Source organism: Lactuca serriola, chromosome 5, assembly GCF_051521515.1.
Source record: "Lactuca serriola cultivar US96UC23 chromosome 5, Lser_US96UC23_V15, whole genome shotgun sequence".
NCBI lineage: Eukaryota > Viridiplantae > Streptophyta > Magnoliopsida > Asterales > Asteraceae > Lactuca > Lactuca serriola.
Window position 1 is genome coordinate 220525798 of NC_136412.1, and position 14801 is coordinate 220540598.

Sequence of the window (14801 nt, forward strand, 5' to 3'; positions counted from 1 at the left end):
TTCCAATGTAGTATACTCACGTTAGACTATATAGCCCAGTTCTCCTCTACACAACCGGGTTCTATTATGCTAAATCTTGCTTTTTTACATAGTTGTTTTTAATATGTGCAAACAGGCCTTTTAACTTTTTTTATTTTTTATTTTTCTAAATCTATAGACTCAATTCCTTTCACCCACGGAATGTTTGCTGCAAATCCATCCATAATGTGAATTTATTCTTTTTAAAAACTTGTAAAATGGATCTTTTATTTCAAAAACAACAACAAATAATTTAAAAAATTTAATCTTTTTTCTGCACAAAATGCAAAAGAAAAAATTAAAAAAATCCAATACATCTATAATAATATGAATCTGAAAAATAAATCTACAATAATTCAAATCCAATACATTTATATATTCCAAAACAAAAATCTAATACTTTTACCTATGAAAAATAATGTCTCCTACCTTATTTATATACAGCCTTATCTTACTAAACAAAATTTGCAACACATATATTATCACTAGAAAACCAACAAACTAGCTGACCTCCATCAATTGCCCAAGATCAGAAATGCTTGATGTTGCCTTCTCAATCTCATTGCCAATTGATTCCAGGGATGAACTTCCATCTTACAAAAGAGCAAAACACTCTGGAGAATAACCGTAAGCAACTATTAAGAAATAACAAATTAGCTAAAAATTTAAGAAATGAATTGAATGCCTACCTCATGTAGGGTCAATGCTTTTCAAGAAGCTAACAACAAACGAAAAGCCCTTTTATGCAACCTTAAATGGACGTTTTAGCTTGCATAATAGATGTAAAAAGAAAATAAAAATTTAATAAATCCATATTAAGTTACTAACAATGTAACACAACAAAGACTATCTGAATAACCTTAGCTTGACATGAAAAAAGGTATTGTCCAAATTCAAACTCCATGAGGAATCATCATCAAGAAATTGCGACAGTTTATTGTTAAGGTTTCGGATTACAGCTTGATCATCTCCATGGTCTATTCCTCTAAACTCCTTTTGTATTCCTGCGTTGTTGACTGTATTGGGTATAAGAGAAAAAAAATTACATGTGGCAAAAAGTCATTAAATACATGGCATCTATATACAACACCTGTTTCCATATAACAAAGCTCTAGTTCATCATATTCTTGCAGTGATTCCTCATTAAGATGAGGCACTTCAAACATGAATGCCAGGCTCTCCTGTAAATAGACATAATTATTTCATAATTTATACTAACAATATTTTGTTATAACATTATCTGAAGAGATTTATAGGTGTACCTTTAGATTGAAAAAATTATAGAAGCTCCAAACATGCATAAAAGGTTAAATGCCAATAAAGTAGACCCAACCACTGTTTGTTCACAAAAACTTGAATGTTAAGTTAAAAGGAAATCAAACTACAATGCAATAATAAACAAGTAACTGAAAGAAATGGTGGTGAACATTACCTGGACATCTGTATTCTCAATATTAATCTCCAGCAAACTCTTTAGCAACCCCTCTCTCAACTAATTTGAGTAGCTTCAACAACAGGAAAAACTAAGCCTTAAACCTTGACAACAACACACCACGAAAGCATGAAAAATACAAAATAACAAAAAATCAACAACCAGAAATCAATACTACAACATAAGCAAACAAGGCTCATACAGGTAAACAGAGGAACGAACCATTTCAGTCAATAAGCAGGGCATTCAGGTGCAAAACACTCAAAGCCCCAATGCAGCAACACGCCAACAATGCAAAGCAAACACAGCAGAAGCCATACACCAAACCCGGGGGAAAAATCGTCAACAACCCCAAAAGTAGCATCCTCAATGGGGCGATTACATGGGTACAACTGTCAAAAGCCCCAAAATAACCGCAGGTGTTAGAACAACAAACTCAGATCCATAATCATCACTGAATACTTTTTAGATTTATAGACGAAGAGATAGGAAAAAAACCAATAATGAATCCCTAATCAGAATATGCATAAAACAAACCAAAAGGGATCAATTAATCAAGCCATCTAGATGAATTCCAATTTTTTACATACATAATGAATGATATTCATTTATCAGTCGAAATTGTACCTCAGTAGTGTGGCTCTGGTGAATATAGAGGCAGTAAAGTTTCGATTACGTTGTTTCAGAGTATTAGGGTCTTTGATTGGTGAAGTTTCCATTATGTTGTTTCGGAGTATTAGGGTCTTCAATCGGCGATTTTCAAATCTTTTCCTGGTCGTAGAGGGTAGCTTTGAAATCGTATAACAGGTCAAATGGCGGGATATCAAAATTTCATAGGGCTGGACACCAAAATTGATGGCAGGATATCAAAATTTGATAGGAGGGGTACCTAAAAGTGATAGCGGCATATCCAAAACATGATAGGCTATATTTTTATTTTTTACATCACACACATATATCCTATTGTTTTATATGATAAAATAATCAATGTTTGATTTTGTTAATGTTATATATATATATATATATATATATATATATATATATATATATATATATATATATAGAGAGAGAGAGAGAGAGAGATAAAAAAAGAGAGATAGAGGTTCAAAATATAACATAATAACATTGTCTAACCACATAGCAAATTTATACCTTTAGGATCATTATATCAATGGATAAGTTCAAGAGGGTGCATAGTATTCACTACCACGACACATGTTCTTAACCTTAGATCGCCTTCATCATAACCTTCACCATCGTGGCCACCTATGCTCATACCGTTGGAACACATCAATTGCTTCACAAATTCAAATGAAAAGCTAAATGCCACAATTCCTTTTTTGAGTTATGGATTCTGGAAACTAAATCAAAATCGATTTGACTCCAAACTAGAGTCAATCAAAGGGGAATTGAAAGGAAATTCGGAGAAATTGGACTCATGTTTTGAAGAAATTGGTGATTAATGTTCCAGCTTCTTCGAGTCCTTCTCGATAGCTACCATACCATGTCACTAATATCATCCTCTACTACAAACCACTACCACCGTAACCGACAACTGCCATTAATTACTCTCTCCAAGCCCCAATCTTCCACTACTGATCGGAGGCATCTCCACTGTTATTGTCATCTAACAAACTACCAATTCAAAGTGCATTTCGAATTTGAATAAATATCCATTGATCGATTCCCCTGCCCTAGAGGTACTTCCTCTATTCCAATTGAACCAACAAACGACTCTAGTGTTACTTAAGAATCACATGCAGATTTTTCTTGCGATTAGTGTCTCATTATGATCGGTGGAGATGAGTCAACCTGATGTTGAAGTCGAACAAATTAAGGTTGTTAAGAAAAGATGGTGATGTTCTCTTTATGAACCTTACAGTCACAAGGTACATTGCTCTTTCTCTTCCTTATTTACACCTTTTTTAATCGTGTCACCTCCCTGTGGCCTGGCAGCGACAACAGCTGTAGTGGGTGCAGTAGCAACAACCTCAGTAACAATAGCATAACACTCATCAAATGTTTCAATCAGGGTGGTCTTAATAGACCCAAACATTTTCGGTATCGCCTCTCGAATGGTTGCGGTCACCTCATCATGAATCATCATGTAGATATCCTCGTCCCCAGTCACACTACTCTCAAGGTTATGGCGTGTGCCCACCATGATGTCTCTGAAACACAACACAAAATCATCAGAGACTCGTTCAATCATAAACACACTCGATTCCCATCCCTACATACTTCTTGGTACCCTAAGGATTCTTACTTGGATTACTTACAGATCATGTGCTTCCAGTAGTACGGGCCCAATACTACCTTCTGATGTGTTTTGAGCATTCTAACACTCCTATGGTGTACATGTTGGATTAGGTGTCTAAGACCATAACTATTTTGGTATGTACTTGACCCGATTGTGAGCATGGTCCTTTTGGGTTGCCTTCACCATAACAACTGATAGGATAAGCTAAGGAGAAAAAGGATTAATTATGATTTATTAATATATTATATGAATAATATATTAAAAGAGAAATCATATTGTTTAATTAATATTAGTCAAGAATTAATAAGAATTAATTTTGTGGCTAAAAGACATTAATTAAATAAAGGGGACTAGAACTGTCAATTGTGTGATAGTTGAATATTGGGCTAATGGACTCCATAGAAGTTGGAGTGGACGAAATCTACAGGAAACTCATAAGAATTCATCCAAAGCTTCTAAGGAGGGAGTCCATGGGTTTCTTAGGGCCTAAGCAGTCAAATTAGAGTTTCCTAGTTGAAAACCCAAATAGGCAACCTATATAAGGAACCCCTAACCCCCCCCCCCCCACAAAAAAAAACGTGACCAACTCTTTGAGAGAACCCTAGAATGTTTTTGTGGCTCTTCTTTCTTCTTCTAAGTTCATCTTGTTGCTCATGGTGTGTGTGACTCCATTAGAGGTGCAACATTTAAGGCACTAAGCTTTCAAAGGTCAATATCAAGAGGAATTGAGATTGTTATTGCTACATAACAATCAAGGTTATATCTAAACCGTTTTATTATGATAATATCGATTTCTATATGCTAGATCTAGGGTTTATGAGCTTTGAATGAGTATTGCATATTAATTAGACGAACTAGATCCAAAGCTTTAGGGTTTACATGTACACCATAGGATTGATGTAGTGCCCACAAACCCATCAGTACATGCAACCCTAGAAACCTTGGATCTATGTTTTCTCTATTATACATGCAAATATTGATTTTCTAAGGATTCATCCTATCTAGCATATTATGAGGTACATGTAATATAAAATTTAGATAGAATGACATACTTTTCTTGTTGATTGATTCCTTAAGACCTTGTGAGCCTAGCACCCCAAATGTGATGTTTCAAATGTTTCACACAACACCAAAACTTCTTGGAATAACTTGAGAATGGAACACTTGCATGCAAATTTCGGCTAGCCCTCTCTCTTAGTCTTAGTGTACGATTTTGCTCCATATGGGGCTCCTTATATAGTGTCATGCAATTAGGGTTACACCCTGCAAACCCTAGTGTGCATGACTTTTCACTTACTCCATGATCCATGGGTTTTAACCTCCATGGAGCATCCATGGAGCACCCTATGGGTTTTAGACCAATTTTATGAACCATGGATCATAAGCCCAATATATAAGAATGAATGATTTACACAATCAATCCCCATACTTTTAATTAGTCTCTTTTTTACCACAAAATTAATTCCAAATTAATTCTTGATCAATACTATTAAATAATATGATTTCATATTAATATATTATAACTTATAATATATTAACAAATCATAAGTGTCATTTTTCTCATTTAGTCTATCCAATTGTTGTGATGCCATGCAACCCAAATGGACCATGCCAAGTTAGGTCAAATACATACCAAATATAGTTATGGACTTAGACACTTTATCCAACACCTTCCACACCAATTTGTTGTAACCGCAAGTCCTCCTCCTAGGATCCCAATTCACAGGTACTCTATTCCTCACGAATATCAGACTACTCTCTTGGTAAATTCCTCATATACTCATCTAGATATCTCTCTTAGATTATCCCTCGACTCATAACTTTTTCTAAGTGATTCCTGCTAGATACTCTTTACTCAACACATACTCAAAGCAAATAATAAATAGCAACAACTGCTAGGCTAAGGCATCACAAATCAGATAGCTCTAGCCCTAAAATATGAATTACCTAGCCTATTCTCTAGCATGCATCCCTAACATATCATAAATATCTCATCACACAAATAAATGAGGGTATTTTGGGAAATCACCGTTCGGGCTCTGACTGATTGTAGACACTGCTCCACTCATTTTTCTCTTGAAACTCTTTCTTATGTTTAGAAAAGTCATTTCTTTTTGAAAATCTTTTTCAAACCCCTAGTTTGAGTCCAGACACACCCGAAGGTACATCCGAATCCCTCAAACCAAGGCTTTGATACCAACTTGTAACACCAAAAATTTCCAAAACAATTTTTTTCATTTTTAAATCACATAAAGCTCAATAACACAATTTCTCAAAACCACAATGTATCAAATGCCAAAAACACATCTCCATAAAATAACTGTTATTATCCCAAAATCCTCTATCATAATCTCGAACGGGTGTGTACAATCAAGCCGGCGCCTTCTCGTGATCCTCGAAAATACCTGAAACACATATCACATAACACGGTAAGCATGAAGCTTAGTAAGTTCCCCAAAATATCACACATATCTCATTAGCCTCTCATGGCTATACTTGAATAAGACCCTCCGGTCTATGTGTCTTAGTAGGACTAGAATACTAAAAGATTAGCTTTGTCACTCTTTTAGCTCATTACACACGTTTAGGGTTTCACACAGGAAGGTTGGGCAGCTGGTGAGGCGGAAATGAGGACATAAGTTCCCTTAAATAGGCCCAAACCCCGGGGATTTTGGGTTTCATCTTACAATGCCAACTCGACGAGTTTCCCCTCTGGCTCGTCTAGTTGGTCATTAAACCCGCGTGTCCAAATCCGTTCCTACTTGACGAGTTGGACATCAACTCGTCGAGTTGCTCAACTATCTCCTAGATAATAAGATAAAAATATTATACCTGGAATTTCGGATATTACAATTATGGCACTAAGAGTGGCAACCCTAGGCCTAGAAATGAGTTTGAATCATAAAGATCCATTCTTGGGACCAAGAAGGTCCAAAACATCACTATTATAGATCTAATCATACTTGAGGAAAGTTGTGAACTTTATACCTCTGAAGAGTCTCAAATGATGATGCTACCCCGGATCGTTGAGCTTGGTGGTTGTTGAGGCCAACACAAATAATAACCCTAAATATTACACACTAAAATAGTGTATAGTGGTAAAGGGATCGAATCCACGGAGATTGGTTCAATTTATAACTCTATGAAAAATCTCTTTGTAAAAATACTTGAAAAATGACAATAAAAATAAATTGGGGGGGGGGGGTGGTGTTTTGAAATACTTGAAACAAACTAGAATTAACTATGATTTAAATAGACAAGTGCAACAAAAATAAGAGTTTGATGTAAAATCAATAAGGGGGAGATGGTTGACTTAAAGTTTCCTCACTTTGATTTTTGATGAACATATCATTAGAATCCAATTGTGCAATACTTTGATTTAAATCCTTAATTTGGCTATAGTAATCCAAGGAGCTTGAGATTACCTAGACTTTTCTTAATTGTTGAAATGGCTAGAGAAGCTCATAACAATTTCCTTAATCAAATTCACTAATTCCAAATAGCATGTAATTAGTGAAAGTCAACTAGCATTAAGAACCAAAAAGTCACCAAATCCAAGAGGGGTCAAATGCTTTCACCACCATGTTGGAGGAAAATGTTTTTATGATTGTGTGAAGCAAAAACAACACAAAAATCATTTGTTGCTTGCTAATTTGAGGATCATTTACTTAATCAAGAAATTAGCCAACTAATCACCACAAACACATTTAAACTCATGAATAAAAACATACTAGTAGTGATAACATGATAAACCACAAAACATTTCCATAAAGATTTAAGAACAAGTTCATGGATTCTTCAACATTCAACAAAAGTTCAAAGGATTCAACAAAAAGTCAACCAAGATTAGTTTAGCCAAGCATGACTAAACTCAAAGAAACAAAGTTAGATGAAATTGTACCAAACATTTTACAATAATCAAGAGGTGAAATCAAGATGTTCTTGAGGTGTTCTTGGCCTTCAAAAGAACTCCAAACTCCAGAGAGAATGAATCAAACTCGGACCTTCAAGATAAGGCTAAAGAGGCACACCAACCTTCCCAATATAGAGCTCTTAGCAAAATCCCGAAATTGCCCTTGTCAGGAATCCACGCGGGCCGCGGCCTCTGACGTGTATTTTTGGGTTTCTTCAAGTTTTGGGCCCCCACAGCTAATCCATTGGCCCAGTTCGAATCCAATCAACTCCTAGCCCATTTTTCTTCAATATTTCTTCAATTAAAGCCCAATTTGTCTGTCCACATCACTCTAAACTTCCGCAAACTCCCAAATATTGATCCTGCACACTCAAGAATTCTCCCGCGTCTTTCAAATTTAAAGCTCAATTCTTCCAAGCCTTCAAGCAATCGACAAGTCCACCCCATGAGTCACCTTCATAGCCATCAAGCACGAAATCCCCAATTCCCTTCAAGCCCAATCGCCTCCCAAGAGTGCCGCCCTGCTAGTTTCCAATAAAATCTGTAATAATGCTCAAGATACTAGAAAGTACCCTGAATTGGTCATAAAAATAACAAAAGGGAAAATATGCATGGAAGTTAACTAAAATGCGAATGAAATGTACTAAAATAAACTATAAAAAGAAGTAAATAAGATGAAGTTATCAGAGCTCAAGTTCCTCTTAACTAGCTTCTCCTTTCTTATTTCAAGCTTCTAAACACCACCAAGAACTTCACAAAGCCAAAAACACACAAGGATGAACGATGAGAGGCTATATAGGGTTTATGAAGTTGAGAGGCTGGTAAGGAGGCTGGAGAATTGGAGATAATGTTCTTTATATAGGTCCTAAACCCTAAAAGTTGGGGTTTGCATTCAGCGCGGGAACACAGCGTGTTCCTCAGGCGAACGGCCCGCATTTGGGCCCCGCCTCTATTTTCCTGTTTTGGCAGAAATGGTCCCTCCATTCTCCATACTTAATAATCGCAAGGTCCATAATCAATAATTCAATATATAAGGGACCAAATATAAATAATATATGGACTGGGCGTTACACTTGAGGCTCTTGCGCTATTTGTATCCTTGTTGGGCCATCTATGGTTGCTGTTGCCCCATGAATAAGTTCTTGCGCCATCATGGACCATCTTGGTACATGATGCGCCATATTGATTCCTTTGTTGTTCCATGTTAATCGAAGTATGCCTAGAAGATGATAATGCTCAAGAATGTTCCAGAAGATGTTGCATGGCGGATTATGATTGGTTGACACCTTTCATGAGCCTATAAGCCAATAGGCTTGGCCCATTAAGGTTTTAGGTCTGATTCCTCAAGTATAAGTAAGGATGCATGCTAGGTCATTTTGTATCTTGAATTCTATAATGATAGGCGAATCTTTGTGTAATTTTACTTGTAACCTTTATGTTGAGAGCTCTGAAATAAAGAATACTCCCCTCCTGCCCCGGGGATGTAGGTCACCTTGACCGAACCACGTATATATATATATATATATATATATATATATATATATATATATATATGTGTGTGTGTGTGTGTGTTTATGTATATCAAGTGGTTCGGTTCGGTTATTTGCGGATATCTAAGTATCCAAACCAAAACCGATCCGTTGATATCCGTTTTTTTCAATTTCGGATTGGCTGGTTCGGTTCGGTTTTTCGGTTTTTTTGCACACCCCTACGTACCTAGTATTCAACTTAATCTTGTCGACATGGGGATGAGATTGCAAAGACATTGTCATCACAAATTCCATGATTGGAGAACCCTTAATTATGAAACGTCATTTGTGATAATGATTTAAAAAGATGGTTCCAAGAAGATACGATCGTGGACAAAATTTTCATTTTAGTTTTTATTATAACTATAATATTTTTGAAATATTAAAAATAAATATTTTGAAAATTTATAAATAATAAATATAATATTTAAAGATTAAATTGAATAAATATAACATCTTTTAATAAAATAAAGGCAAAAATCAAAAAAAAAAAAAAAATGAAAGTAGAGATAACCATAATAATTTATTTTCTTTCCCTCTTTATTTTCCTTCAAACTTTTTTTACCATTTCTTTTCCCTCTCAAATCTCCGTCCAATTTCTTAGCCTATTGGTTTTCTTTCAAATCTCCCTAAAATTGCATTTTCATTCCCCCTCTAAATGTATATAATCATTCTCTCTTTTTTTTCAAAATGTATATAAACATTTTTTTTCATGCTTCGCCGTAACAGTTGACTTGCAGTCTTCATCTTCTACCACCACAGTCTCTATTTCTCAATTCCATCATCGTTGATTATAAGTACACGAATTCCCCTTATGGGCTATCGTAAGTGTTAAGTGAGTTTATATTTAGTTGTTGTATTGTAAATAATATATGACGGAAATTTTAGATATCCTAAATACTATTTCCATAAAAAAAATAAAAAATAAAGAATTCGTTGAAAAAGTAAGGATGCATAATTCAATTGATTATTACATAGATATTATTAAATATGGAAGCATGTGAATCTAAGTTTGTGTCCAATGCTATGATTTAGAAATGAAAATGTTAAAAATTGGGTGTTAATGTATTACAAACCTTCGGCAATTGAGAATACTGGTAGCCATAAAGCGATTTTTGGAAAAATAGGTCCTTTAACCATCTCATAAATCTCTTCTTCTATTCATAGAACCCGTTTGTACTAGAAAAACCGGATCACATAACTACACGACTAAAGGACCCGATTATGTCAATAGAATCTGGGTTCTTTAGTTCTATTATAAAACCCGCTTCCCCAATTTAAACCGGGTCATATTACATCCTCCTTTATAAAACCTGGTTTTTGAATAATATAACCCGATTTTTTCAAAAACCGGGTCCTATATGCCTTTTTGTAGTAGTGAAAGTCTAGTTCTACAAGGACGAACCATAAAGGTGGACACTTGGAGACTTACCCAAGTCTAGAAGATACACCAAGAGATGGAGGCAAGATGCTAGTTGATCTTTTTCTCAACAAAGTCTTCCTTCAACCTTCAAACAACCAAAACACCGACAAGGAGCTCATGATACAAAATAAGAGGCTAGAGTTTCGAGATAGGATGGTAGAGACTAAGGGAAATGACCGAACACCAGATTTAAGGCCTTTAAATATGGAGAAAACCCTAGAAAGCATGGGCTTGGGTTGCAGCATCTGCCATGTCGTGGCGGCCATCCAAATGCGCGTTCCTGAAATTGGTTTGCCATGTTGTGACACAAGGATTTTCCCAAGAGCCTTCTCTTTGATCCCTTTGATTCTTCAACTGATCTAATCTGGAAAAAGGGTGGTACAGTTCGTAGAGATAAAGACGTTTCCAGAGTGGTCAAGATCTAGATCAATTAACGAGCCCAAAGGTCAAGATCGAGTCTGTACAAGTCATTGTCCTTTCAAGCCACCGTGAGTAACCTATGCAGACTCCATCTTCACGTGTTCAACAAAAAACTACTACATGAACCCATACACCATAAAAAATTATGTACGTTGGGTGGTTGTTCTTATCTTCGACCTTTTTGTAGATTTCATTCAACCTTCTTAAGAGCGTTTTCGTAAGCTTTCGAAACAGGCAAAGAGGAAAATGTGCAAAAGATTTTTTTAGGTGTTATATATACTTGGATTATCAAGCTCGCAGAAGGACAGGATGCGGACTCGGTGGTTAATTTAGGAAAACTTTTTTTTTTTTTGTTAATTTTAAAAAATGAGATAGGCAAGTTGTAAAATTTGACTATTTCCAAAAAAAAAAAAGAGTTACTTTTTCTTTCAAGTAGGAAACTTAAGTCTGAAAATTGTGTGCTCCTATTACCTAAATTTGCTTCATCATTGCACAACAAAAGAATTTCAGAATACCAACCTCTCTTCACTGGTCCTCCTTTCTCCTCACTCATCGCCGCTCATGGATTTTCCTTATGGCAACCTAATTCCTGGTAGCCAGTTGACCCCAAACGGAGTCACAGTAAAAAGTTAGCAATTCCAGTTGGCGGTGAACTAAATTCCAGTTGTCGGCGTTGCCTGACTACAGCCTTGAATATATCTCTACGTTCCCCTTCCAAAGAAAACATAAAACATTTTCTTTCTCAAATCATATGCTGTCGCCACTCAATTATTTGTTTCCGTATTGTCTTCATGATCTCTATGTCTCTACGGATTTAAAATGATAAAGGTTTTCTTTTAATTTGTGTTAATTCCAGAATTGCACTCCAACCTAGATGTTACTTATGCTATGTATTCGAGTCTAATTGAATATTTCTGGATGGTAGTTTTCTTCAAAAAGTTGTAGTTCAACTCTGCATTTTAGTTGTTTCAGATCTTTAGCTTGATTGAAAATTGTATGGGTTTGGCTCAGTACAAGTTGGACAATGGATAAGAGTTTTTTTTGTAAGCGTAGGGACTAGAAGGACATGTTGAAGTTTGAGGGAACACTTAGGTAGTTTAAGGGTTGCTTGTCCTACATGAGAAATGTTTATTCTACCTCAATACTGGATTAAGTCTGTAAGAGTTAACCCAAGGTGAGGTGGACTTGTATGAGGTTGTTGGTTGCGGACTTGTGGGTTAGGACCTTGAGTCCCATAAGTGGGAAATATGTTTCCTATTCCGTAGATATATATTTGATGTGAATTTTGATTGTGAAGCCCATAACTGAGAAATAAGTACATTCACTATCAGGTAAACATCCCCAACCGAGTTATTAGGGTTCCAATCAGGGGTGTTAATTGATGACACAACATGACACGAATACACGACACACCACAAAACAAATTTGGGACAAAATTTAAATTTGAATTCTTGTTTGTGTCCAATGTAAAAAAATGACATCGTGTAATGTTTGTGTTCAAATCTCGACATAAAATTGACACGATGTTAGCATGTACTTGTCGTGTTTGTTGTGTTTTATATGATAAGTATGAATTAAATAGACTAATGATTATTTTATGCTATCTTTGTTGTGTTTGTCATGTTTTAATTAAGTAATTTTCGTGTTAGTAAATAAAAACACAGCATCTTGTTACATATAACCTTGTCGTGTCGTGTCAGACAAAGACAAAGACAAACACGGTATGTTTGCCTGTTTTGACACGTCTAGTTTCAACTGGATATCGTTGAAGAAGCTGGTTGTATAGGAAGATATGATGGGGAGGCGGTCGGCATTGGAATAGCTGAGCAAGGCAGTGGTTGATTTGTGTTCCACTGATTTTGATCAGCCAAAGTTTTATTGTTTTTTTTTTCTGGTGGCGACGTTGTTAGAGGAGCGTCTTTGTAGCCGCCTGTTGATGACAGTTTTGGTGGCGGCAGATTTGTTAGAGGAATGTCGTTGTAGCTGCAGCTTGATGATCTTGATTGGTCTATGATTTTAAAGAAGGAGCTATAGCAGAACTGTAGGACTGTAAGCAACGATGATGATTGTGATATGAGGATGAAGGAAGAAAGGAAGTGAACGGAATCTGTTGATGATTTTGATAATGCTTCTAAAATTCTGATTCTTCTTGATTCTGAAGCTATTAAGAAATTATACTAAACTTCACTGATCTTTGATTTGTAGGAATTGTACTTCTGATCTCTAATAGAAGTTAATATTGGTTTCTTGGAGTCTTTTGATTCTGTAAAAAAGAAAAAAGGTCTCGGTGCATGATTTGATGACTGATGATTGACTGCTGAATTTGCTTCTTTATTTTGGATAATGAGAAGAAGCCTTTGATTGTAATTTCTTCTTGATGCTGAATTTGGTTCTGACTGTAATTTGTTTCTTGATTCTTGAAGAGGAAAAGAAAATTGATGCTGTCTGAAGGCTGTTAGTAATTCGAAAAAAGGAGAAACTGTTGAAGAGTAGAAAGTTTGAGAAGGAAAGATAGATAGGAGTTGGTTGTTTTGCCATTGAGCAATGAAGTCTCTAATACCATACAGAAAAATATTCAGTATTAAACATATTTCGTGATTTCTTTGTGCGTTACAGTGCTTGACACATGGTATTTTTAACTAAAGTAGAGAGAAACCTATTCTACTTCTAATACCTATCTTTCGGCATATAAAAGGAATCGACTACTCAAAGCATCCTAAACCAACTAAAACTCTAATTTTGGCAGATTAGCTAACTTCTTTATCAAGTAGAATGTTGTAATATACGTAAAAATAAAAGTAAGTTGCTATATATTTCTTGCATTTATACAAGCAAACAGCTTTCCTGATTCGGAATTTAACATTGGCCGGCCATTGAAGTCTTCTTGGTAAGAACATAGAAAAACAAATGTACTTTCACCATTTTATTAGTTTAGCCACAGATTTTTTTTGTGTGAATTTAGTAACTGGTTTCTTAGGCATGCCGGCTTGTTTTTTGGGACATTCAAATTCTTGCAGTGGTTTAATCTTATATCTTCATGCAGATATTGATTCAATTCTCTGAGGTGGAGCGTTCGACAAATGGAAATTAAGGTACCCCCACTAGGTCTACAAATGGTAGTGTACAAGAGAAACTGCGGTGAATACAAGTTTGGATGGATTGAACACCTTTAATACAGGAGTTGCTATTGCATAGACCTGTGGTAAACAACAAAACTCCTAGATTTTACATGGTCTACTTTTCTTGAGTTCACTCAGAAGCATTACCCAACATATTTTTGATAGGGTAAAATAGCTATAAATGTTCAATAGTGGCTTATGCAGAGAGATATGTGGACAGACTTAGGCTTTAGCTGCAAATTCGTTGGGTATTGTTTTGGAAACTCAGATGCACAATTGTGATGACAAGTCAACTTTTTCTGGTCAAATATATATTTCAGTTTTAAAAATTACTAGATCAACATATATATATATATATATATATATATATATATATATATATATATATATATATATTTGTATTAGATTTTTCGGGAAATGACACAAAAGCCCTACAATATTTCCGGAGTTGGTCGATTCTGTCCCTACAGTTATTTTGTTGCTTTATGTGGGCACAATGTGGATGCTGACCAGTTTAAACGGTCCCCTTAACTTATGAAAACCGGTTTCTTATGCTAACTCTACATTTGAAGCACATGTGTCACCCACGTCATGGTTGATGTGGTCAGACTTGTATGTGTGGCTGCCTAGGTGCATGGCTAATGATGGAGCGAACCTTGGTCCCCAAAGTTGACTGTTGAATTGGTC

The 14801-nt window shown here is 35.6% G+C and overlaps 1 protein-coding gene across 1 annotated transcript; it reads right to left on the minus strand.

The window, feature by feature from the left end:
* Positions 1-350: 350 nt before the first annotated feature.
* Positions 351-2351, minus strand: LOC145051457 (trafficking protein particle complex II-specific subunit 130 homolog). The gene is made up of 6 exons (XM_078999431.1): positions 2078-2351; positions 1451-1961; positions 1281-1353; positions 1109-1199; positions 878-1034; positions 351-632 (listed from the first exon to the last, which is right to left on the minus strand). The coding sequence occupies exons 3-6, from the start codon at positions 1317-1319 to the stop codon at positions 578-580; spliced, it is 342 nt and encodes a 113-aa protein (XP_078855557.1). The 5' UTR covers positions 1320-1353; positions 1451-1961; positions 2078-2351; the 3' UTR covers positions 351-577.
* Positions 2352-14801: the final 12450 nt, after the last annotated feature.